The 22,774-nt window shown below is 40.8% G+C and overlaps 2 protein-coding genes across 10 annotated transcripts in view; one reads left to right on the top strand and one right to left on the bottom strand.

Annotated features, from left to right (window-relative positions):
- The window catches only part of AAGAB (alpha and gamma adaptin binding protein), a 272,788-nt gene that overhangs the window by 193,349 nt on the left and 56,665 nt on the right, over positions 1–22,774 (top strand). The gene's annotated exons all lie outside the window — the stretch shown is intronic.
- Positions 1–22,774, bottom strand: part of IQCH (IQ motif containing H) — a 205,999-nt gene that overhangs the window by 177,969 nt on the left and 5,256 nt on the right. For all 8 annotated transcript variants that reach the window (XR_003912800.1, XM_029950214.1, XM_029950215.1 and 5 more), the window contains exons 2-4: positions 18,200–18,322; positions 16,902–16,996; positions 6,307–6,424 (exon numbers count right to left, since the gene is read on the bottom strand). Coding sequence is in view for 7 of the 8 variants with exons in the window: in XM_029950214.1 (XP_029806074.1) it covers positions 6,307–6,424; positions 16,902–16,996; positions 18,200–18,322 (336 nt within the window). In the remaining variant the exon portion in view is untranslated. The remainder of the gene's footprint in view (positions 1–6,306; positions 6,425–16,901; positions 16,997–18,199; positions 18,323–22,774) is intronic.

The raw sequence follows: 22,774 nt of genomic DNA, 5'->3' as shown, positions 1-22,774 counted from the left end.
CTGGAAGAATATTACTTAAATAAGACAGAATTGATTCCTCTCATGTATATGAAGTCCAGGGGTAGGCTGTTCAGGGTTAGTTTGGAAGTCCATGAAGTTGGTCTCTGCCGTCCCTAATGTATGCACTTCCTTCTCTGGGTCTACTTTTGCTAATGGAGTTCTAGCCATCATAGCTTCATTCCAGGCAGCAGGATAAACGAAGGGAGAAGAAAAGGGTCAAAGAATTTAAGCCAGCTATCTTTTGAGGAAGTTTCCAGACAACCAGCCACAATACCTCCCATTACATTTCATTGGCCAGTACTTGGTCCAATGTCCAACTGCAAGGGAGGCTGGGAAATGTAGTCTTTATTGAGCATCCATCTATCTAGCTAAAAATCAGCCACTCAGTACTCACTGGACAGACTGGGACATATGGTCATACTTAATGGCAAGGAGGGCTCAGAAATGAGGGCTCTTCCTCACAGCGTGATGCCACCCTGAACCAAGTCAGGTTGCCAGTAAGGCAGAAAGGGGGATGGGTTTTGGGTAGGGAAGTAACTGTGCCACAAGCATGCAACCTAATTTAGCCAAGGAGGAAAAGGATAATAAGTGAAAACTGATTTAAAAAAAATGAAATACTGAGAGATCAGTGAAGTTTTTTAGGGTATTGAAGAATTGTTGGGAGAACATACTATGGGAGCTGGCAGACAAGGACATGGTGGTCAGAAACGGCTGTGCTTGAAACAGATTTTCGAGCTGATAGCCTTACTGGTCATAACCAAGCCCAGGCAGTCGGCATACCCCGTTAGCCTTACTAGAGCACTTTCCCTAAACCTCTGTTACAGCATTTCCAATGCTGTAGGATGCCGGTCTACAGACTTCGAGCTTCTTACAGCGCAGAAACACACATAGCTACCACCTAGCACATAGTACCATTAAAATTAAGATAGTTGAGGAAATAGCACACCACTGATGAAAGACTTTTGGTGGGGTTTTTTTTGTTTGTTTTACTATGTTTATGCTATCATTATAGTGTGCCACAGTGACACAATCATCAGTGGACAGCAGTGGTGTGTGCCAAAGGTGAGGTTCTGTCCAGTTTTTATGGCACATGGACCAAAAGCTAATGCTATGACCGATCTTCCTCTGCTGCTAACTACCCTCCTGAGGAGGAAGGCCAGGGAGTGATGGCTCTCCTGCACGTCCAGAAGTTAGTACTTCCTGGGAAGCCACAGAGCAAGGCAGGAGAAACTTGGGATGCCACCTTCGAAACGTTCTTGAACCATGGAATACCATATAATGAAATTCAGTTAAGTCCTTGCACTTGTAGTAAGTAACTCATGTTTCTGGAAAAAGTGCCATAAATATTTAGCTAAGTAAATATTCTAAAGAAATAATATTATTTTGATGGCTATTTTTTATAGAAATAGCCCCAAATCCCACACTTAATCATCTGTTCCATTGGCTATAGCTTATGAACCTCTTTATAAAGTGTATATGGAAACCAAGCTAGATAGAGGGCTGCTCAATAAAGACTACATTTCCCAGCCTCCCTTGAAGATCAGGGCTCCAACCTATGAACCATGAGATAATGACCCTAGCCAAAGTCAGACACTTAACTAAGCCGTAGGAATATGCTCATTTTTAAAGATGCATGTTAAAGCATTAAGGGGTGAAATATCACCAGGTCTATATTTTCAAACACTTCGATAAAAAATGATGAAGCAAAAATGGCAAAGTTTAATAATTACTACAAATCTAGGTGAAGGAGAAATTGTCATTCCTGGACTGTTTTCTGTTTGGATGTTTCCATAATAAAACAGATTTTTTAAAACCCGGGGAAAAGGAGCAGATACTTTTAAAAAGTCCCTGTTTTCATGGAGCCTAGCTTCTTGGGAGAAGATAGAGCTCACCGTGGCTAATTCATTGGAGGCGTTCTCTTCTGCCGACTCTGGTCTGTGAAATGCAATTATCACCTCATCCGCAAAACTTTCCACCCAACGCCAAGTGAGCAGAACTCACAGTGACAGTCTGGGAAGCAGCCCTTACTTGCTCTTTTTCCTTCTTTCGTCCCTTCACCATGTTGTTCTTCATGATGTCCCAAATCTTCAAAACTCCAGTTTCGATCAAAGTTTGAAAATCATTTTCTCAATTGGAACCAAATTTACAAAATTGGATCCTTCCCATCTTAGACCCCACTCCTGCACATTAGTACATGTAATGGATCACAGTATATTTTTTATGTTTGTTTGACCAATAAAGCATCCATTTTATGGAATTAAGAGAGGGGATCATTTCCAGGCAAGGGGGTGGGTTTATTTTCCCTATTCCACAACTTGTATCATCCTTGGTAGGAGGTCCTTTGATCTGAACAGTGTAGGAATTTGCTTGCCAGATACAACAAGAAAATGAAATGCTCTCTGGGCCTATAAACTTTTTCTCCTTCTCTTCTTCCCTCCACCTTCTCCTTTGTTGTTTTTATTTCCAACCCTTTCCTTATCTGTTAGGAGTACACGTGTGCCTATAGCTTGAGGTGCCCCAAAGAGGGGCTGAGCTGGTGTTGATGTGGAGCAAAGATACACTGTGAAGAGAAGTCATCACAATATGGCTTTTTCAAATGTAAAACAAGATCAGTAAATAAGTGTTTGTTTTACAATGTTACTGACCATTATTCCCTATGCTGTACTTTTCATCTCTGTGACTCATTTACTTTATAACTGCAAGTCTGTGCCTCTTAATCCCCTTTATCTATTTCACCCATCCTCCATTCACCTCCCCTCTGGCAACCACCGGTTTGTTCTCTGTAGTTAAGAGTCTGGTATGTGTTCATTCATTTGGTTTTTTTAGATTCTACGTGTAAGTGAAATCATATAGTATCTGCCTTTCTGTGTCTGGCTTAATTCACTTAGCATAATATCCTTGAGGTCCATCCATGTTGTCTCAAATGGCAAGATCTCATTCATTTTCATGGCTGAGTAATATTCCATCGTGTACAAATACCACATCTTCTTTATCCATTCATCTATCGATGGACACTTGGGTTGCTTCTGTATCCTAGCTATCATACATAATGCTGCAATAAACATAGGGGTGAATGTATCTTTTCGAATGAGTGTTTTCATTTTCTTACGTAAATATCCAATAGTGGAATTACTAGATCATGCAGTAGTTCCATTTTTAATTTTTTGAGGAACTTCCATACTGTTTTTCACAGTGGTTGATCCAATTTACATTCCTACCAACTGTGCACGAGGGTTCCCTTTTCTCCACATCCTCGCCGACACATGTTGTTTCTTATCTTTCCGAGTCTAGCCATTTTGACAGGCAGAAAGTGATATCTCATTGTGGTTTTGATTTGCATTTCTCTGAGGATCAGTGATGTTGATCATTTTTTCACATGTCTCTTGGCCATCTGTATGCCTTCTCTGGAAAAATGTCTATCCCGGTGCTCTGCCCATTTTTTAATCATATTGTTTTGTTAGTGTTTAGTTGTATAAGTTCTTTATATATTTATAAGTTGCATAACCCCTTATTGAATATATCACTTGAGAACATCTTCTCCCATTCAGTAGGTTGCCTTTTTTTTTTCTGACGGTTTCCTTTGCTGTGTTAAACTTTTTATTTTGGTGTAATCCAACTAGCTTATTTTTGCTTTTGTTTCTCTTGCCTGAAGAGACCTATCTAGAAAAAATGTTGCGAAGGCTGATGTACAAAAGATTACTGTCTGTTTTCTTTTAGCAATTTTAATGTTTCAGGGCTCACATTTAGGTCATTAACTCATATTGAGTCTATTTTTGTGTATGGTGTGAGAAAAAGGTCCCATTTAATTCTTTTCCATGCAGCTGTCCTAATAAACAATTCTTAATTATGAATGTAATTATAATTGAGCAACTTCTAATTGTTTGTCATGCAAGTTTTTGTCATTAAATGGAATTCCAAAGATCGTTACCTACTCTGGAGAAAGAAAGCTTAAAGAAGCAACCAGGGTTTACCAGGTTGAACAGGTTGGCACTGGGCAATTAAGGGTGGTAATATCCCAGCTGGATTTCCCTGCTACTTAATACAAGCTTTTACGTTGGTATAGTAGGCTTGCAGGAACAGCTGGCGAAACAGCACTGTTTGTCATTGACTTTACAATGCAAAATGAGGGCTGTCTTGTGTGTCAGCGGTTATGCATTTTTAAGCAGATGTTACTGATATTAGAACTAAAACAACAATAGGGATCTAGGCCCTGGAGGTGAAGTCCGCGGAGGAAACCCTCCATGCCCCTTTTCAACGAAGCTCACCCCTGCTCACAGTCTTCAAAAGAACTCGGGCTTACATTCCGCACATAAGTGTCCTCATCTTTATGATCGTTCGCCAGGATTCAAAACTCTTCCGGGAAAATACAGTTCTGGTCTTTTTTTTTTTTTTTTTTGGAATAATAATAGCAGCTCTACATTCGAAAGAGTCCTACTTTCAGGTATTTTGTTTGCAGAGGCCCCCCAGTGACCTCCTGAGATTCTTGGGCGGAGGTGGGGGAGGGAATTGAGCTGAAGCAGAGCCTTACTAGTAAAGGAGGTGAGAAGTTTAAGCTCCCTTTATCATAGCCCGCTGTTTTCTTTTCAGAAAAGCCTTTATTAGGGTCTGGTATTTTCTTATCGATGGTCTGTCCCCCTGACTAGAACGTAAGCTCTGAGAGCAGGGACCTGACATCATTCAACCTCATGTGCCTCCGCCGATTCTTGAACTCTGTGTAAGAGGTGCCGTGACAGTGGTTGGAGTGGGCTGCTTTGGGAGTGTAGTGGAGGCTGGACTGACTTTACATGGGGGGTGGGTACCCCTTTAGGGGTCCCTGTGATATCATTTCTTTACTCCCCAAGCATTTATTGAGAATCCCCTGGCATTATACAGCAATGGCTATATACTGATACGGCCTCTGCTTTCATTAAACTTCTATTCTAGTGGGAGAAGCTGACACTAAAAAAAAAATCCAGTTACAAATTCTGCCAAGGGTGACAAAGGAAAAATACAGATAATGCCATTATCAAAAGGATACCGCGTGATGGCTTCACAGCTTGGAGAAGATACTAAAAACTACTGACGGAACACTTAAAAAGGGTGAATTTTATGGTATATTAATTACACCTCAACAAAGCTATTGCCTGCGAAGGGGTACCCCTGCGCTTATGCCTACATTTCTGGGTTCGTCATCCTGGCTCTGACACTTACTAGCTGCGTTCTCCTGGGCAATCTAACATTTCTGAATCTTGGTTTCTTCATCAATAAAATGAAGACAATAATAGCACCTCCTTCTAGGATTGTACTGAAGGTTAAACAAGTTAGTGTTCCAGAAGCACTGACAGGAGGTGAGTTAGTATCACTTTTGAGGGGGTCAGGGAGGGAACAGGAATCAAAGAGCAAGGACACTTAACAGGCAAAATCAGTAACCTCTTGAGGTCGATTCCTTGCCACCTGCAAACTTCCCTTCAGGGGCTCTGTTCCAAAATTCTAGCTTTGCACCAGGGTAGTATCATAGCCACTGGTTTATCTGGGGTGTGATTCTTGCCAATTAAAACATGGGAAGGCGTTCATTTTGATATATTTTGCTTTCTGAAGAAAGCTCTCTTGTGGTAGGAACTGACCATTCCACAAACATATCTGAAACAATAATGGCATGTTCTCTCATTTAGAACACAAGCAAATTTCCTCCCTTAGCTCTTAAAAGGTTTTTTTCCCTAATAGCTTTATTGAGCTATAATTAATATACTTTAAATTTATCTCTTTACAGTGTATGATTTGGGGCACCTGGGTGGCTCAGTCGGTTAAGCGTCCAACTTGGGCTCAGGTGATGATCTCACGGTTTGTGAGTTTGAGCCCCGCATTGGAATTTGTGCTGACAGCTCAGAGCCTGGAGCCTGCCTTCAGATTCTGTCTCTTCTCTCTGCTCCTCCCCTGTGTGTGCGCACGCTCGCTCGCTCGCTCTCTCGCTCTCGCTCTCTCGCTCTCTCGCTCTCGCTCTCTCGCTCTCTCTTTCACTCTCTCTCTCTCTCTCTCTCTCTCTCTCTCACACACACACACACACACACACACACACACACCACATTCAAAAAATAAATCATGAAACATCTAAAAAATTAAAAATTAAAAAACTTTAAAAAACAAGGGTACAATTCAACAGTGTTCAGTAGGTTCACAGGTTGTGCAACCACCTCCACTATCGAATTCCAGGACATTGTCATCATCCCCAAAAGACACTTGAAATCCATTAGATTCCCATTCTTCCCTCACCCCAGCCTCTGCAACCACTAATCCTGTTTCTGTTTTTATGGCTATCTCTAGTCCTACCTTTATTCTTGGAAAGGCTGGTGGACATGTTCTGTGCTGTCTTTGGGGTTGCCAAAGTTTACCCTCAGATTCGAGAGGGAAAATAAATGATTTCTGATCAATTACAGCTGGAAGCAACCTAAGTTTAAAAAAAGAAAGAAAAGGAAAATTTTAAATCCAGTTCATCTTAATGGCTTCACAGATTGTAATTTGTGAAGTTAGTTAAATTAGATTTTATAAGAAATATTCTATTGGTAATTATAATAAGCTAGACCAACTTTAGCATTTTTATCACTATAAAACTGTACTTGTTTATTAAGCATAAGAACTTCTGAGTCTGATAATGACCACTATAGCATGGATACAAAGCCCTATCCCTGGCTGAGTTTATATGACCCACAATGGATAGAATTACTGTACTATAAAATATTTCTTGGTAGAGGAAAATACAGCATGCTGTATTTGGTTTTGTAAAACCAAATCACAGAATAGCCAATGTCAAATACATTCAAATGCTCATTGCTAAGCAGTTGGCACTTGTATTCTTTAAATGTCTGCTATTTAGTATGCAAAGACTTAAGGATCAAAGGTGGTTAAAGGTCTTTCTTATTAAACAGTGGGCAGTTCCATGAGAGGATAATATAAAAACAAAATAAAGTTATAAGCATGATTGTGTAATGTAGGTCTTAAAACTTCTTATTGGAGGGGCACCTGGGTGGCTCAGTCGGTTGAGAACCAGACTCTTGCTTTCGGCTCATCATGATCTCAAGGTTCATGAGTTTGAGCTCCATGCTGGGCATGGAGCCTGCTTAAGATTCTCCCTCTCTTGCTCTGTCGTGTCTCTTTCTCTCTGTCCTTCCCCTTCTCTCATGTGCACACTCTCTCTAACAAACAAAAACTTTTCATGTGAAAGTAGATTCCACTTCTTTAAAATGGTCAACATAATTAAGATCAATTAAACTCAACCATAATGACCCAATCTCTTGATTCTACTGTGATGCCTACTTTTGTAAAATTTTCATTAGAAAGCAATTTATGGACTTCTGGAGTTGTTCCAACACGTAAAGAGCTGGGGAGTTATTGTGAGGATGCGAATGATAAGAAAAAACTCAACAAAGTGAAAAGCTATTCTTCTTTGATCTATCAGAGAATCGAGATCACAGGGAAAACTACTGCCCTGGAAACTGGAGGGAGACAGAAACAGACAGACAGACAGACCCGGCTAAAGCTCCAGAGTGGAAGCCCACTTAAAAGTTGAACTCCACTTAAAAATTGCCAGAGGCTCAGTGTGTATTAACTTGAGTGGTAAAAACTCAGTGGGGCCAAAGCTTAGAGGGGCCTCCATGCTTTCTTGAGTTTTACCTTCAGAAGCTTCACTGTGTTCTCACCATGAAGACAGAGAAAAATTCCCTCCTGCTCTGGCAGGGGGATGGGAAAAGAAACCATTTCCAACTACTCCCTGAGAGTTCTGTCCTTTGTTCTGTTCTCTGTAACAAAGGCCAGCTCTCAAGGAAAATTATTATCTGACCTGAGGAAGGGCAAGTAGCTAACTTCAGGCCCCTCCAGTCTTCCTGTCCCATCAAAGAGGGGGAAATACCAAGGAAAACGAATGAAGGTAACAGTTCAAAGGCACAGACCCACTGAAAGATGAAGGCCTGATCAAGGATTATTGAATGCTTCCCTCCAATACACTGTATCTACAGAGCATCTGTATAACAGAGGATTACTATGAGAGGACTTCAAGGCTGAGTCCTATTTAGGAAGAAGATTCTAGGAAAACCCAAAGACCACAGGTGAGACAAAAACAAAGACGGCTGTAGAAATGGAAGCCTCAGATACCTACAGTTATAGCAAACAGTATGCAGCACAATTTCTAGCCAGATAAAGGCTCACTTACCTTACTTCCTGTTACCCAATACATCATGTCCAGCTTTCAAAAAAAAAAAAAATGACAAGGCATGATAGAAGGCAAGGAGAAAAAAAGTTTGAGGAGACAAAGCAAGCATCAGAATCAGATATAACAGAGATTTCAGAAATATCAGACCAGGAATTTAAAATCACTGTGGCTCTAGTAGAAAAAAGTAGACAGCATGCAAGAACAAATATGTAATATAAGCAGAGACCTTGAAACTCTAGAGTTTTTGACTATAATGTAAATACTAGAAATCAAAACACCATAAAAAAATGGAGAATACTTTTGATGGACTCATTAACAGACAGGAAACAGCCAAAGAAAGAATCTGTGAGCTTGAGCTTGAAGAAATATCAATAGAAATTCCCAAACTGAAATGCAAAGAGAAAAAGGAATGAATAAAACAGAATACAACATCCAGGAATTGTGACACAATTATAAAAGGTGTAACATACATATAATGAGAATATCAGAAAAAAGAAAAAAGGAGCAGAAGACCTATTCGAGTAGTAATACCTGAGAATTTTCCAAAATTAATGACAGACACTAAACCACAGATCCAGGGAGTTCAGAGAATACAAGCTAGGATAAATCCTAAAAAAACTATACCTAGGCATATGAAACATGAAGAGCAAACAAAATCTTGAAAGAAAACAACCCCCAACTTAACCTGTAGAAGAGAGATATAAAACATCCCTTCATAAACCAGGCAAGCAAGAAAACAGAGTGAAATATTTGAAGTGTGGAAAGAAAAAAACCCACCAACCTGGATTTCTTTATCCAAGTGAAATCATTCTTCAAAAGCAATGGGGAAATAAAGATCTCCTCAGAGACGAACACTAAGGGAATTTGTCACCGGAGAACTGTCTTGCAAGAAATGTCACAAGAAACTCTTCAGAGAGAAGGAAAATGATACAGTTGGATAACAGGATCCATGAAGCAAAAAGGAAATCCAGGGGCCTCAACATATGTCCTTTCTGGGGTCCCAGGGCCCCCTAACTGGTCTGCCTTCTTTCCAGGTCTTCATAAATTTGTTTTATAGACAACATCCAGGGTTTTTAGCTGTATTCATCAGAAGCAATAGGGAGAAGTATGTCTACACCATCTTCTTAGAAGTGAAACTCTCTTCATTTATTTCTTAAAAAATTATTTTTAAATGCTTATTTATTTTGAAAGAGATAGAACAAGCAAGCAGGAAAGGCGCAGAGAGAGGGAGAGAGAGAAAGTCCCAAGCAGGCCCCACACTGTCAGTGCAGAGCCCGATGTGGGGCCCAAACCCACAAATCATGAGATTGGGACCCAAGTCAAAAACAAGAGTCTGATGCTTAACTGACTGAGCCACCCAGGTGCCCCTCTCTTTGTGTATTTCTTATCAATCTTTTTCCCTCTACTTGTTATGTATTTAGAAGTGAATTTGAATTGAGATATAATTTTGCATCCAGATTTCTCCCCCCTCAACATATATTGTGAGAATTTTTCCAGGTCATTAAAATTTCTGGACAATATCAGTTTTACTAGCTATGTAATACACACATAGAGGTGTTATAGATTTTTAAAAAAATTTTTAATGTTTATTTTTGAGAGACAGAGACAGAGAGCAAACAGAAGAGGGGCAGAAAGAGAGAGAGGGATACAGAGAATCCGAAGCAGGCTCCAAGCTCTGAACTGTAAGCACAGAGCTTGACTCCGGGCTCGAACCCATGAACATAACATCATGACCTGAGCCAAAGTTGGTCACTTAACCAACTGAACCACCCAGGTGCCCCAGATGTGTTGTTGATTTAATAATGCTTTTACTGGTAACATTTAAGGTATTTCCACATTTATTGCTATTAAATAGAACATTGAAATGAACATACAGATTCATGTTTCTCTCTTCTCATTTCCTAGGACAAATTCCTAGAAGTACAACTACTGAATTAAAATGAATTAAAAAGCTTCTTGCACATGATGAGAAACTGCCTTTCAGAACTTTGTGCCACCTTTAGGGGCAGTGCACACCTTTAGGGGTAGAACAAAAGTATGCCCGTTCCACTGATAGCTCATCAGCACTGATGTTTAGGATGGTTTAAACAATTTGTTGTGCTAATTGGTAAAGAAAAAACAGTCATATATTGTTTAATTTGCATTTCTCTGGCTTACCAGTGAGATTAAACATTTTTCATGTTTACTGGTTATTTGCATTTCTATCTCTGTGAGTAGAGTCTGTTGTCCTTTGTCAAGTTTTTTTATTTTTTGCATTGGCATGAGTTTTTTTTTTTTTTTAAGAATATTAGCAATTTTTGTGTCCTGTCTGTTGCAAAGGTTTTTTGGTTGGTTATTTTTTCATTTTATGATGCTTTTTAAAAAATTTATTTTTTGTTAAATTTAAGTTTGTTTATTTTTGAGAGACAGAGATCGCACACAAGCAAGGGAGGGGCAGAGAGAAAGGGAGACACAGACTCAGAAGCAGGCTCCAGGCTCCGAGCTGTCTCCAGGCACAGAGCTTGATGTGGGGCTCGAACCCATGAACTGTGAGATCATGTCCTGAGCTGAAGTTGGACGCTCAACTGGCTGAGCCACCCAGGTGCCCCTGTTTAAAAAAAATGACCCACAGAGAAATGGAAAGAGCATTTAGCATCCAAACACCTTTCTCATGTAGGTTACCAAGTGGGGCCGTCTTGTTCCCCGCGCTTCACTTCTCTCTGTGACCAGGAGGTAGGCATAGTCTCCACAGGTGGGATTTGTGTGCCGCCATGTAACAGCCCAGAATGGGTGGGCCCCAGGGAGTTTCGATTACTGAGGAAAATGCACCTTGTAATGTCCGCTCACCGAGTAATATGCACCTCTTCTTTCCCTCTCACTGCTTCTCACTGTTCTCTATTTGCTTTGTTCTTGTCTTCCCCTCTCAAACACTCGCACAACAGGATATAAAATGAAGATCTCCGTGCGGTTCTGATAGTGTTGGTGCAGATGGCAGTCACCCTCCCAGTGTCAATGAGCAAAGCATGGTCATTAAGAGCAGTGTGAGCAAATATTACGAGCAATAAAAATCCGTGAAAGCCAATCATGTGAGAGGAAGAGCCACACTTTGACACAGAAGAATCATTGCCAAAGTGGGGATGGTAGTGAAACCTATTTTGAAAACAACACAAAAGCTCTTTGAGCTCTTTGGAGAAAATAGGCCACCTTTGATAATGTCCTCGGCATTGTTTTCAGAATGACTGCCAGGACTGTCTTGCATTTGGGGGCATCCATCGTTAGCACTCTGTGTCTCTACCGGTTTTTGTTTCTACAGATACAATGACCAGATTTTCCCTTCTTGCTAAAATGAAAACCATCTTTTGGGAAAATTAGGCGTCTTGGTTTCCAGGATGCCATGGAGTGGGAGAATGCTCGATCGCAGACACGTGACCGGACTCGAGTCTGGGTCTCACCACCAATGGACCCTTGCAACCTGGGACAGCTGTGATTCTCAGCATGCACAGTTTTAAAAGGAAAGGATAAATATCTGCCTCATAGGGTAAAACAGAGTCCTTTGCAAACTGTAAGTGTTATGAAAATATTGACCACAATGATGAAATTCACACTGATGGTGAAAATGAAGACGATGTCTATCGTATCTGGTCTAAGTCACTTTTAAGGTACATTCAGGGACAACGGTCATTTGGAACAAACTCCCCCAGTTACCTGGGTTCCCATAGATAAAATGAAGCCCCAAATATCAAAACGATGTTGACACTCGGTTACTTGTAGCAACCGTGCTTGCTGTCAAAGGAGCAACAGAGCCGTACAGCTCTGATTCCACAGCACCCCTCTCAGAAGGAGCAACTTCTCTGGATGCCGGGCCTCCGACACTCCACCAGACTCACGGTTTAAGTGGACAGTGGCAGTCCCAGAATGACTGCCAGGTCCCACTCTGGGCTCATTCCCAGCGCCAGAGGCTTACACCCTTCAAAGCAACAGGGTAGCTGAATTTCCAGGACTAGGCCCTGGATCAGAGAGGCAGGCCCTCTAAGTAAGTGGCCAAGAGAATACGGATTCTAGGGAGCTATGCTTGTCCCGGGGATTTGGAGCACAAAGTGTCTGCATTTGGGATGCCAGGGGTGTTTGTTAAAATGCAAATTCCAGGACCATCTGGGAGCCAGTGAACCCAAAGCTTAAGAACCATCATTCTAGACCCATGGCTTCTCAGACAGGATGCCCATTTCCCAGGCAACCCATGAAATAATGCCATTGGCTGTGTGATGAGAACATAAGAGCTTCTGTTTACATCAAATAAGAAATATAGAAAATGAGAAAAATAAGAAATTACTGTGTGCTACCATTTAATATTCAGCTTGTCCCTGGACCCCTCATGTGGTCATGTCACCTGCAGTTCTGGAGGCCTTCTGGGAGTAGGCACAAAGGCATGAGCAGTGGGGTCTGCACTGGTACACATTTTTTCACAGGGTTAGAATACACTATAGTTTACTCATGAAGTGGGTTTATGGGGTCTATTAATTAGTTTTCACTCAAGCCTGAAAAAAAATGAACCAGTGTCTTAAAGATTCCTGCAAAACAAAAACAAAACAAACAAATAAACACCCACACTGTATCTGGAAGAAAATGATAAAGAACATCAGTGAAAAATATGAAAATGCCAGAACTGGCACTTGTTCATGGGGTGAACTTCTCTTCAGCCACATTAGAGAGTGAAAATGATGGCAAACCAATCAAATTTATGACAAGTCAGCCAAATCCACACCCCAGAAGCCTAACTGAAATCTGGAGTTCCATCCATCTCTGCTGAATCCCCCCTAAGTGTCAAATATGTTTTGGGTTATGAGCTACAGCCAGTATGAAGCCATTGTGATTAATAAGATAAAACAACCGGAATATTATAATTAATCATTTTTTTTTGCAAAAAATGTTTTATGCTATTAATAAAGTAAAATATTTTAAACTGTTTAATCTTTCTCATTATTTAAATATTTGTCAGTGTGTTTTATAGTGTATTCACTCCATAGGATAAGCATATAATTTATAAATATATACATATTATGTATGCATGCCCTGATTTTTAAAACTGATGGTCATGGGGCAGAAAAGGTGAGGTCTAGCTTGTTCCAGCTCGAAACTAAGAAGCTGAGTCTCTTCCTCTGACGTGATCAGTGTTGAGATAAGTAACCTGTGTCTCAGGGAGTCATGCCATCCATCATGACAAAACACTTTCTTACTTGGGTATTATAAAGACTTTGTCACAGAACTCAGAAGAAAACCGCAGTTAATGGGCCAGCCCCGGGGCATGAGGACCTGAAGGAATTCTGGGTTCTACAAACTATGTTGCATCGAAAACTCCTAGCAGGACATTGAGTCTGAAGCCACATCTACCACGATGGTCTCTGGGGACAGGCCCGCAAGTGCAGAATCCAGGGTGACTATCTACCAGGGAACACACCCATCAGAGGCAACAGTTCCTGACCGCCCAGGTCTCCTGTTTTCCATTTCCGTCTACTCCTGCTGCTTCTCTTCCTCACTAAGCCACTCCCAGGACCGGCCCCAGACCTGCTTACTTTAAAGACCCCATCTGGACTTCTCTCCGGTTTCTGACCTGGCTCCTATCATTTCATTTTCAAATTGCATGCTTAGCACCACAGCTCCACAGCTAGGATGGAGATACTCTCCCAGGCTTGCGAGGTTCACACAAACTTGCCAGGCTCCCATTTTCCTGCCAAGAGGCCCGGTGATTATATTGTGGTATTGAATAGGAGAAAAAGGACCCAAGAACTACTTCTGAGAGTCAACTCCAGGGCCCAGGTAAGGGTAAAGTCTTCCTTCTTTCTTCCAGACCCTAATAAAGGGCAAGGGCACTCCTTGGCAAGGGAGAAGCACTATAGAAGAAAGGTCTCTGCCCAAACGTGTCTGCTTGATTCTCTGTGGATGTAAGTACTACATACTTTCCAGTCACCATAACTTGCAAATAGGCAGCCCAGACTCTCTGTTCTTTGTCAGGACAGAAGAACAAAGAGAAAGCGGGGGACAGGAAGGGAGAACTTCATTAGAGATGGTGACAGGCGTCTCTTTTCCTGTTCACTCCCCATCCCCCACTCCATTCTGACGCTTTCTTACTTGATGTTTGTATGGTTAATCTTTGGCCTTGGTCTGTTGGCTGCCATCTACAAAGGCCCCCCACTTGGCCTTGTAGGGCTCCCTTGATTTCCAACTAAGGGTGAATATAAGTTGGGAAACTGACCTCCAATATTTTCTTCTCCAGGAAGCCCTTTTATTATGTCCCATACAGGTTTCTTGTTTTAAAGGATTTATATTAACCTATTTTCAGGTCATTTTTTTAATTCCCAAATTTAAAAATCAAAGAAATAAGTGACTGAAAACTAGACACATGAGGGAGGGTTGCCTCTGCAAAGCATGATGGGTGCCTGCGGCAGTCCGTATGTGGGAGAGGGAGACCGACACAGTGGTGCCTCAAAGCTCTGCTCCCCACTATGGAATGCTGGAATTTGGTTATGTCTATAAATCGCCATGTTTCCTTGTGCACTACAGTAAAACCTTGGTTTGTGAGCATCATGTATTCTGGACACATGCTTGTAATCCAAAGCACTTATATATTAAAGTGAATTTCCCCATAAGAAATAATAGAAACTCAGATGATTCGTTCCACAACCCAAAAATATTCGTATGGGGCGCCTGAGTAGCTCAGTCAATTAAGCCTTTGACTTCAGCTCAGGTCATGATCTCTTGGTTTGTGTGTTTTAGCCCCGCATTGGGCTCTGTGTTGACAGCTCAGAGCCTGGAGCCTGCTTCAGATTCTGTGTCTCCCTCTCTCTCTACCCCTCCCCTGCTCATTCTCTCTCTCTCTCTCTCTTTCTCTCTCTCTCAAAAATAAATGTTAAAAACAAACACAAAAATATTCATATAAAAATGATTACAATATGCTAATATAATACAAAATAATAAAGAAAATATAAAATATAAGGAAAAATAAACAAATTAAGCTGCACTTTTCTTTGAAAACCATCGTGGCTGGTGTGAGGGAGACAAGGAGGAGGGTTATTGTGTAGGACGACTTTCACTATCACTAAGGGACTCACTGCTATCTGTTGGCTCAATGGAATCTTTTTTTCCCCCATGCAACTTTAATAAGCAACGTAACCAATAACACTTGCTTTTGCCTCTTTTTAGGATTTCACGGAAATGTGACATTACATTGTTGCTAAACAGATTCATCGCTCACACTACTATGGCCGTATTCTGGTGGTGCTTTTCTAAAAAATTTTGCATTGTTTCCCACATTTTACACATCTCCCTAGTCTCATTTACAGTAAGGGATTCCTCTGCCTTTTTTTCTCTTCCTTTGCACACAAGATGAAAACATATTCTTCTTATAAAATCTTGCAGTTTTGTCCACTCACACACCACCTTCGTTCTTATCAATGATTTCCTTCTTAACTTTCACCAGAATCATCTTATTCTTACTGCCTTTCTTTTTAACCTTTTTCTGCATGGGGGCCATTTTATATGCTTGCACAGATGTTGACTACAGTATAGTATTAATAAACTCTTGTCATCTACTGTATTTAATGTAACTGGCAATAAGGCAGCAGAGGAAAGAAGGGTCTCTATCTGCAGGCAGCCTGACCTAGAATGAAGCAAAGCATTCCTAAGCTTACTCTTGTATGGAAAAGCGAAGGACTGTCCATAGGTGCTTTGAAGTGACAAAAATACACTAGTGCCAGTTGTAGGCACCTTCCAAAGTTCTGAAAAATCACTGATTTCTGACAAACACTGTGGCCTGAGACCAAGCATTCAAGCATGGGAGACCATCACCCATAATCCCACAGCGAGAGAGAGAGAGAGAGAGAGAGAGAGAGAGAGAGAGAGAGAGAGAGAGAGAACGAGAACCATCAGGTCAGTTGTGATCACGTGACATTCGGCGTCACGTACTACTCGTATTGCAAGACGTCACTCGTTTATCAAGTTAAAATGTATCAGAAGTGCTGGCTCGTCTTGTGGAACACTCGCAAAACAAGTCACTTACAATCCAAGATTTTACCCTATTTCTGAAACTTGACACTAAATGCTTGGTATATGTTTACAATGCAAATAGGGCCACAAGGTTTTTAAGCTTAGCACAAAACCTTCCTCAACATACACTCAAATTCAGGAGGCCTACCTGTAAGAGGGTCCAAAGTGAGGTGAGGCAATTTAACTCGAGTCTCATTTTAATAAAATGTCTCTTAGGATGCATTACATTGTGAATATTTCAAGCAAGTTTTATTATTTTTGTTTTATTTACTCTGGATACCAAATCATCTTTATAATAAAGCACATATGACATGTTAAAAACTGTAAAGAAAGTACCAGTGATCTTAATATGCTTGTATTAAAATATTTCCTTTAGGAGTTGAATTTCGAATACCTTTAACTAAAAAAAAAAAAAAGAAAAGAAAAACAAAAGGCACTAACGCCAAAACTAGGCCAAAACTAGGACCCTGAAATAATTATCATGATGTTCAGCATTAGAAGGCAGTAAAAGTAACCCAGAATAAACCCAGCCCAAATTCTGCCATTAACTTCTTATGCAAAACCACTGAAATTAGTGGAATGGATATGAACAAAGCCAAGAAGCTTTTGTCTTTACGGTCACCTGACCTGAGTGGGAAAGGGTTTGTTTGTTTGTTTTAATTGTACTTATTTTAGACTCCCAAATAGCTATTTTACTCACCATTTGGAAGCACAAGGAGAATATAAATTATCATCATTAATAGGAGTCGTTAACACATGATGGTTTACAACATTTAAATACTTCTCGATGTGAATCTGTTACAGAAAAGTGAAAGTTTAGGCTATTAGACTGGACTTAAGATACTCAGCTAATTTACTTTATTTCATTAGGGTAATGCTCTGAATTGTGTAATTAAGCCAAAACACACAACACGCTATGTGTTTATGACATGCCTAAGGTACCATTGGGCATCTCAAGGCTAAATGACTTTAACTGTCCCAAAAAGCACAACAAACAATTGAGACTCAAAGCTTCAGTGACCTGTAGTGCTCTTCACAAACTCAACAGCGCACGATAGTCAGTAAATCGGCTCGCCAGGTAAGCTTACTAGGCAAGACAGACAGGGAGCGATCTTTCCTTTATAGGGACTTCAAGCAAGCATCGGAGGAAAGAATGTGGCCCTTGGGTAACAGATCATTTAAAATGGCCAACCCAAAGACTCCAGCTGGGCACAGCCCTGTCACCATCAGGTAATATAGGACAATGGTGTGCCAGTTTGATGAGGCAACAAAAACACCCCACATCTCCCACGGCCTGAGGAGCCGAGCTGAGAAGCTGACAGCTCGTTAGAGCGAAAGGCTGAGACCAGAGTCGGGACAATGACAGTCAGAGGTCTTGAAGATGGAGGTGGTCCTTATTTGGACGCATGTGCTAATAGATTTTTATTTTGTAAATGAAGGTTATCTTGGTCTGAAGCTTGCATTCTCCTCTGCCCTTCAACCCGTCTCTAATGCTGAAGTCCCTTGTACTTTAGCTGTCTGTTCCGACAGCGGTAGATCTCTAGTTTTACCTACGGGGTTACAATACCACAAAAGTGACTACTCTCAAAATACGTAAGCTAGGGGGGAAAAAGAAACTCTTGGTCTTTAGAATCTCAGTGAATCTGATACTCTCTCCAGGCATTGGCATGAATCCTTTTTTCTCAGGCTTGTTGTCGGACGACTAATGGTTATTTTTTAAATTCTTAATTCTTTTTTCTTTATTCTTAATTCCTTTTATCAAACCACATGTTGGGGGTTGTCACTGATTCCCAACACCTCAAATACTTTGATTTGCATCCTGTCACATTCCACAATCAGTTTATCGTGATATTAATGAAAGGAACGGAATAAGAAAGCTGATGACCAGCCTAAATCCACCTCTGCTACAGAATCACACAGCGGCCTGTGAGAACCACAGTTCTTTCCTTCTGGAGGAATCTCCTTCAGCATTCATTTAATATCTAAGGCTCTACTTACTTTTAACCCCATTTCAGTCCTTTTGATGGCGGTTTCAAGATTCTGAAGGTCTAGAGTCTCTCTCTTTTCCTCAAGTGGGAAATTTGTTAATTTCTCCTTTAACTGATAAAGGTCTTCATGGACCTGTAGGTTTAAATAATATAAAAATATTGAAAGCATACAGAATTCACCTGAAACATTTATTTATTTTAATGTTTGTTTATTTTTTATAGAGAGAGAGAGAGAGAGAGAGAGAGAGAGAGCGAGAGCGCACACATGTGCGTGAGCAGGGGAGGGGCAGAGAGAGAGGGAGACAGCAGATCTGAAGCAGGCTCCATGCTGACAGCAGAGAGCCCAATGTGGGATTTAAATCACCAACCATGAGGTCATGACCCGAGTCAAAGTCAGACAGTTAACCCACTGAGTCACCCAGTACCACCCCCAAGTTGTTTATTTTATTATTATTTTTTAATGTTTATTTATTTTTGAGAAAGAGACACAGCATGAGCAGGGGAGGTGCAGAGAGAGAGGGAGACACAGAATCTGAAGCAGGCTCCAGGCTCTGAGCTGTCAGCACAGAGTCCAAGGTGGGGCTCGAACCCACGAACTGCGAGATCATGACCTGAGCCGAAGTCGGAAGCTTAACTGAGCCACCCACACGCCCCCTGCAAGTTATTTATTTTAAAGATTTATTTCAAATAAAGTTATTTATTTTCAAAGATTTTCAACTTGCTTGAATTGCTGGAGACAATCAGGTAGATTTTATGATGTTCATTGGAAAGAGCTGTCTTCTTGGTTCTAAGATATTCTTTACTAGAATGTTTCATTTATTGTCTTTCAGATGAAAAAGAAACTAAGTTCCCACACAGTTTTCTACTTTTCCTTCCCCCAATAGAAACAGACCCAAGGGCAAAACTGCATCTCAAAAGGCTTCTGCTTCTCACCTGGTAAAATAGTTGAGTTCAGGATGATATGAAATTTGCGCCAAACTCGGATTTCTACTAATTGGCCAAGAGGTAAGAAAACAGAAAAGTTCTAGTGAAGAAAGGTTTTAGTGAAAGCAGAGGTTTTCAAAAGGGAATTGTAAATAGGTTAACAGGGCCCATTGGTTTTCTGTTCTGGCTGGATCTTCCCCATTTACTGCTCTGAAAATGCGGCTCTTTAGTGTGTGGCCTTGATTCTGTTTTACGTAGTCAGAAATGAAAATGATCCGTGAAGAAAAAGCAACATACGTAATCACTTCAACATTCTCCTTCCGTCTGTATTTTCCTTGGAAATGCACACCTCTCCGATGTCCACCACCCTCACAATAAAATGGGTGCTGTGAGATGAGGCATCACAAGGTTCTCTGCATTCATATTAGAAACCCAGCTTCCATAGATAAATACAGATGGCACCAATTATCATATGGGCTGCTGCCACAAGAAAAACATTTTGTTATGCAAATGTATGAGCCCAACACCTGTTTCTGCAACAGTCACACCAATAACAATCTGCAGACTGGGTTGCTAAAGGCATTTTGAAAGAGTTACCTTTTCTCTGTTAGTCTAACTGGACATACAGGAATATCCTGCCTGTGTGATCGATTACTCTGGAACAGTCCCACGGAGCCAAGGGTTCAGAAGATCAGAATCTGCATCTTTTCACTGATGGGCATCACAGTCGGGTAGAGACACCTGTCATTTGTACTCTGCACACATTGTCAGGGAAAGCCTTGAGGGCTCACAGATTGAAATCAGAACACACCAAGGTTTGTTTGTAGGCACTAGGGATGAAGACGTGCTTCTTCCTATGGTTTAGTCCAAATTATGGCTGCAAGCTGGCTTACCATCTATTGTCTAAAGGCGTTTGGAAAACACACAGAAGCAGTTCAAGCCCACTTCCAGGCCCACATTTCTTGGTTCAACCTGTGAAGACACTAAATTGCCTTCTTGTAGCTCCAGTATTTGTAGTAGTATTTGTAGCTTCGTGTATCATTCTGTAATAATGTCTGTCAGCAGCCGGGGAGAATGAAACTGCCCTGGATTATTTATCATGGAACCAAAGGGCTGCCTTTTTTTTTTTTTTTTTTTTATCTGCCTTGTGTGGAGAATCACACTTCTTCCCAGAGTCTTGAGATAATACCTAATGGGTCTAGTACACAATGAGGGCCCAGTGAAAGACAAACAGAATTCCTTGCTCCGTCACTAGTCTCACACCATCATTTCCTGTGTTTTCTTTACCCAAGGGGGTGGGGTGGGGGGAGAACTACTCTATTTTATGGAACTGTTGAATAAAACTAAGGCAATGCATGTGAAAATGAATGAATGTCAGTGTTGGAACCAGGCAGATATAAACTAGAATCCTATTTCCTCCCTTTCTGAACTGGGCACATTTCCTTCGTTTTTGAGAGACTTGATGTTTTCATCTGTAAAATGGGGATAACAGCTACCTGTTGGAATAGTGGCAAGAATAAAATGAGTTAAAGTATGTAGAGTGCTTTGCGCAGGGTCAGCCACATAGGAGGCGACTTGAACAAACGTTAGTTCTCCACTCCTGAATTGTAAAACCTAGTAAGCTCCTTGATGTAACTGGCATTTAGTAAATGTTCATTGATTTGAAGTGCTCTCTAAATCTTCGTTGTTTTTTTTTTTTAATTTTCTTGCCAGATATTTTCTTCTTCTTTTTCAGTAACCACACTGTTACTGCAATTTGTATGGTAATTGCAGTTGAGACAAATACTAGGAAATGTGTCACCAGGCTTGAGTAGGAAAAAAAGATTAAGGTCTAAATCTCTGTTCTTTCTTCAAATGGATCTAATCTGCCATATTGAAATTAACGTGTTCCCTATCATCTCTGAGATCATCAAATGCACTGCTTTCCATAGATTTCCTACTTGGAGGAAGATTCCTTTTTTTCTTCTAAATTGTTTTTTAATGTTTTATTTATTACTTGGAGAGGGAGGGGGAGGGGTGGGGGAGAGGGAGAGGGAGAGGGACACAAGTACAAGCAGGGGAGGGACAGAGAGGGAGAAACAGAATCTGAAGCATGCTCCAGACTCCAAGCTGTCAGCACAGAGCCTGACGCAGGACTCGAACTCACAGATGGAGGAAGATTATTATTTTGACAGTTTGGGGACAGAGCTGCTTGATAAGAAGCCCCTGAAAGAAGTAACACTGTGAAGATTTGCTCTAGCATTTAGAAATCTGGCCACACAACTAAATTCCATGTTGTCAAAAGCAGTTCCATAATTACATTTTATGTATCTCTGCTAAAGACAGAGTTTGGCTGAATCATTCTCATTATACTTGCCCACTTGTCCCTTCACTTTATGTTGTTTGCTCCTGGAAAAGCAGATGGAGGAGGTGATAAGAAAGACAGTGATGATGTCAATTAGTTCCAATATTTCCAAGTTTGGTGTTTTGTTTGTTTGTTGAAAGAGAGAGCATGAGCAGGGCAGGGGCAGAGGGAGAGAAAGAGAACCTCAAGAAAGTCCATATTCAGCACAGAGCCCAATGTGGGGCTCAATCCCATGACCCTGAGGTCATGACCTGAGCTGAAATCAGGAGTCCGATGCTTAGCCTAAGACTGAGCCATCCAGGCACCTCAAGTCAAGAAAACATTTATAAAGTTGTATTAAGAAAATATCAGATGATCATTAGTAAAGGAGAAAAACAAAGCTTGTAGGAGTTCTGAATAAAAGAAAGCGCCCAGGAGACCTCCCAAACTCAGCACCCCACTTCTTCAAGACTGTTTCACAAGCCTGCCGTAACCTGTTTCAGGATCAACACACATGGGGTCTATCCCCTTGGGCAAGTTACTTTAGCTCTTTGTGCTTTTAGTTTCTTCTTCTGTAAACTGGTGCTAAATATGATACCTGCATAATAGAGTTGTTGCTGGGGCTTGACATAATTTAAAGCTCTCAGCACAGAGTCAAGCTGTCAGTAAAGTTGGCAACTCTCTTATAAGATTCTAATGATGAAGATGATTACTATAGTTAGAGCTTCACTGTTCTGATCAGTTGAGGAAAGATCTAGCTGTAAAGAGTCTGAAGTAGAGACTTAAAAGTACAAGAAGTAGTTAACCAAAGGCTACCGTGTAGATCTCCGTGTGGACATGGTGACCCTATGTCCAAAATTGCAAATGTGGGTTCTGGTTTTGGTTTGTGATCTGACAACGGGACAGAATATTCACAATCAGAACTGTCCTGAGAAATCCAAACATATAAGGCTCGTGTTTTCATAATAAGTCACACAAAAAGAGTTTATAATTAGGACATTGATTATGTATATTTAAAGATTTTTTTCTCAAGTATTTTAGATATTTTATCAAAACATTTGATTAATTTGCATTATCTATTGTATTTTCCAAATAATAGTACATGTTAGGCCAGCTCCCTTCATTATTGAAAATAACATACATTACTGGAGACTGAATTAATGACTAGATCATTATCCAGTCGCCCGGATCAATGGACCCAATTCTGTTCTAGGTAAAATGGGATATTCAAAAATAATCTACCTGTATCAGGGAAATAAGGCATAACTTATTTGCCCTATAGCATCACCAATAAAATTTTAGTTAAGAATGGAGTAGTCCCAGGGGTGCCTGGGTGCC

This window comes from Suricata suricatta, chromosome 9 (genome assembly GCF_006229205.1).
Source record: "Suricata suricatta isolate VVHF042 chromosome 9, meerkat_22Aug2017_6uvM2_HiC, whole genome shotgun sequence".
Taxonomy (NCBI): Eukaryota; Metazoa; Chordata; class Mammalia; order Carnivora; family Herpestidae; genus Suricata; species Suricata suricatta.
Note: the sequence above shows the minus strand (reverse complement) of the source record. Positions and strands in the feature narration are given on the sequence as shown.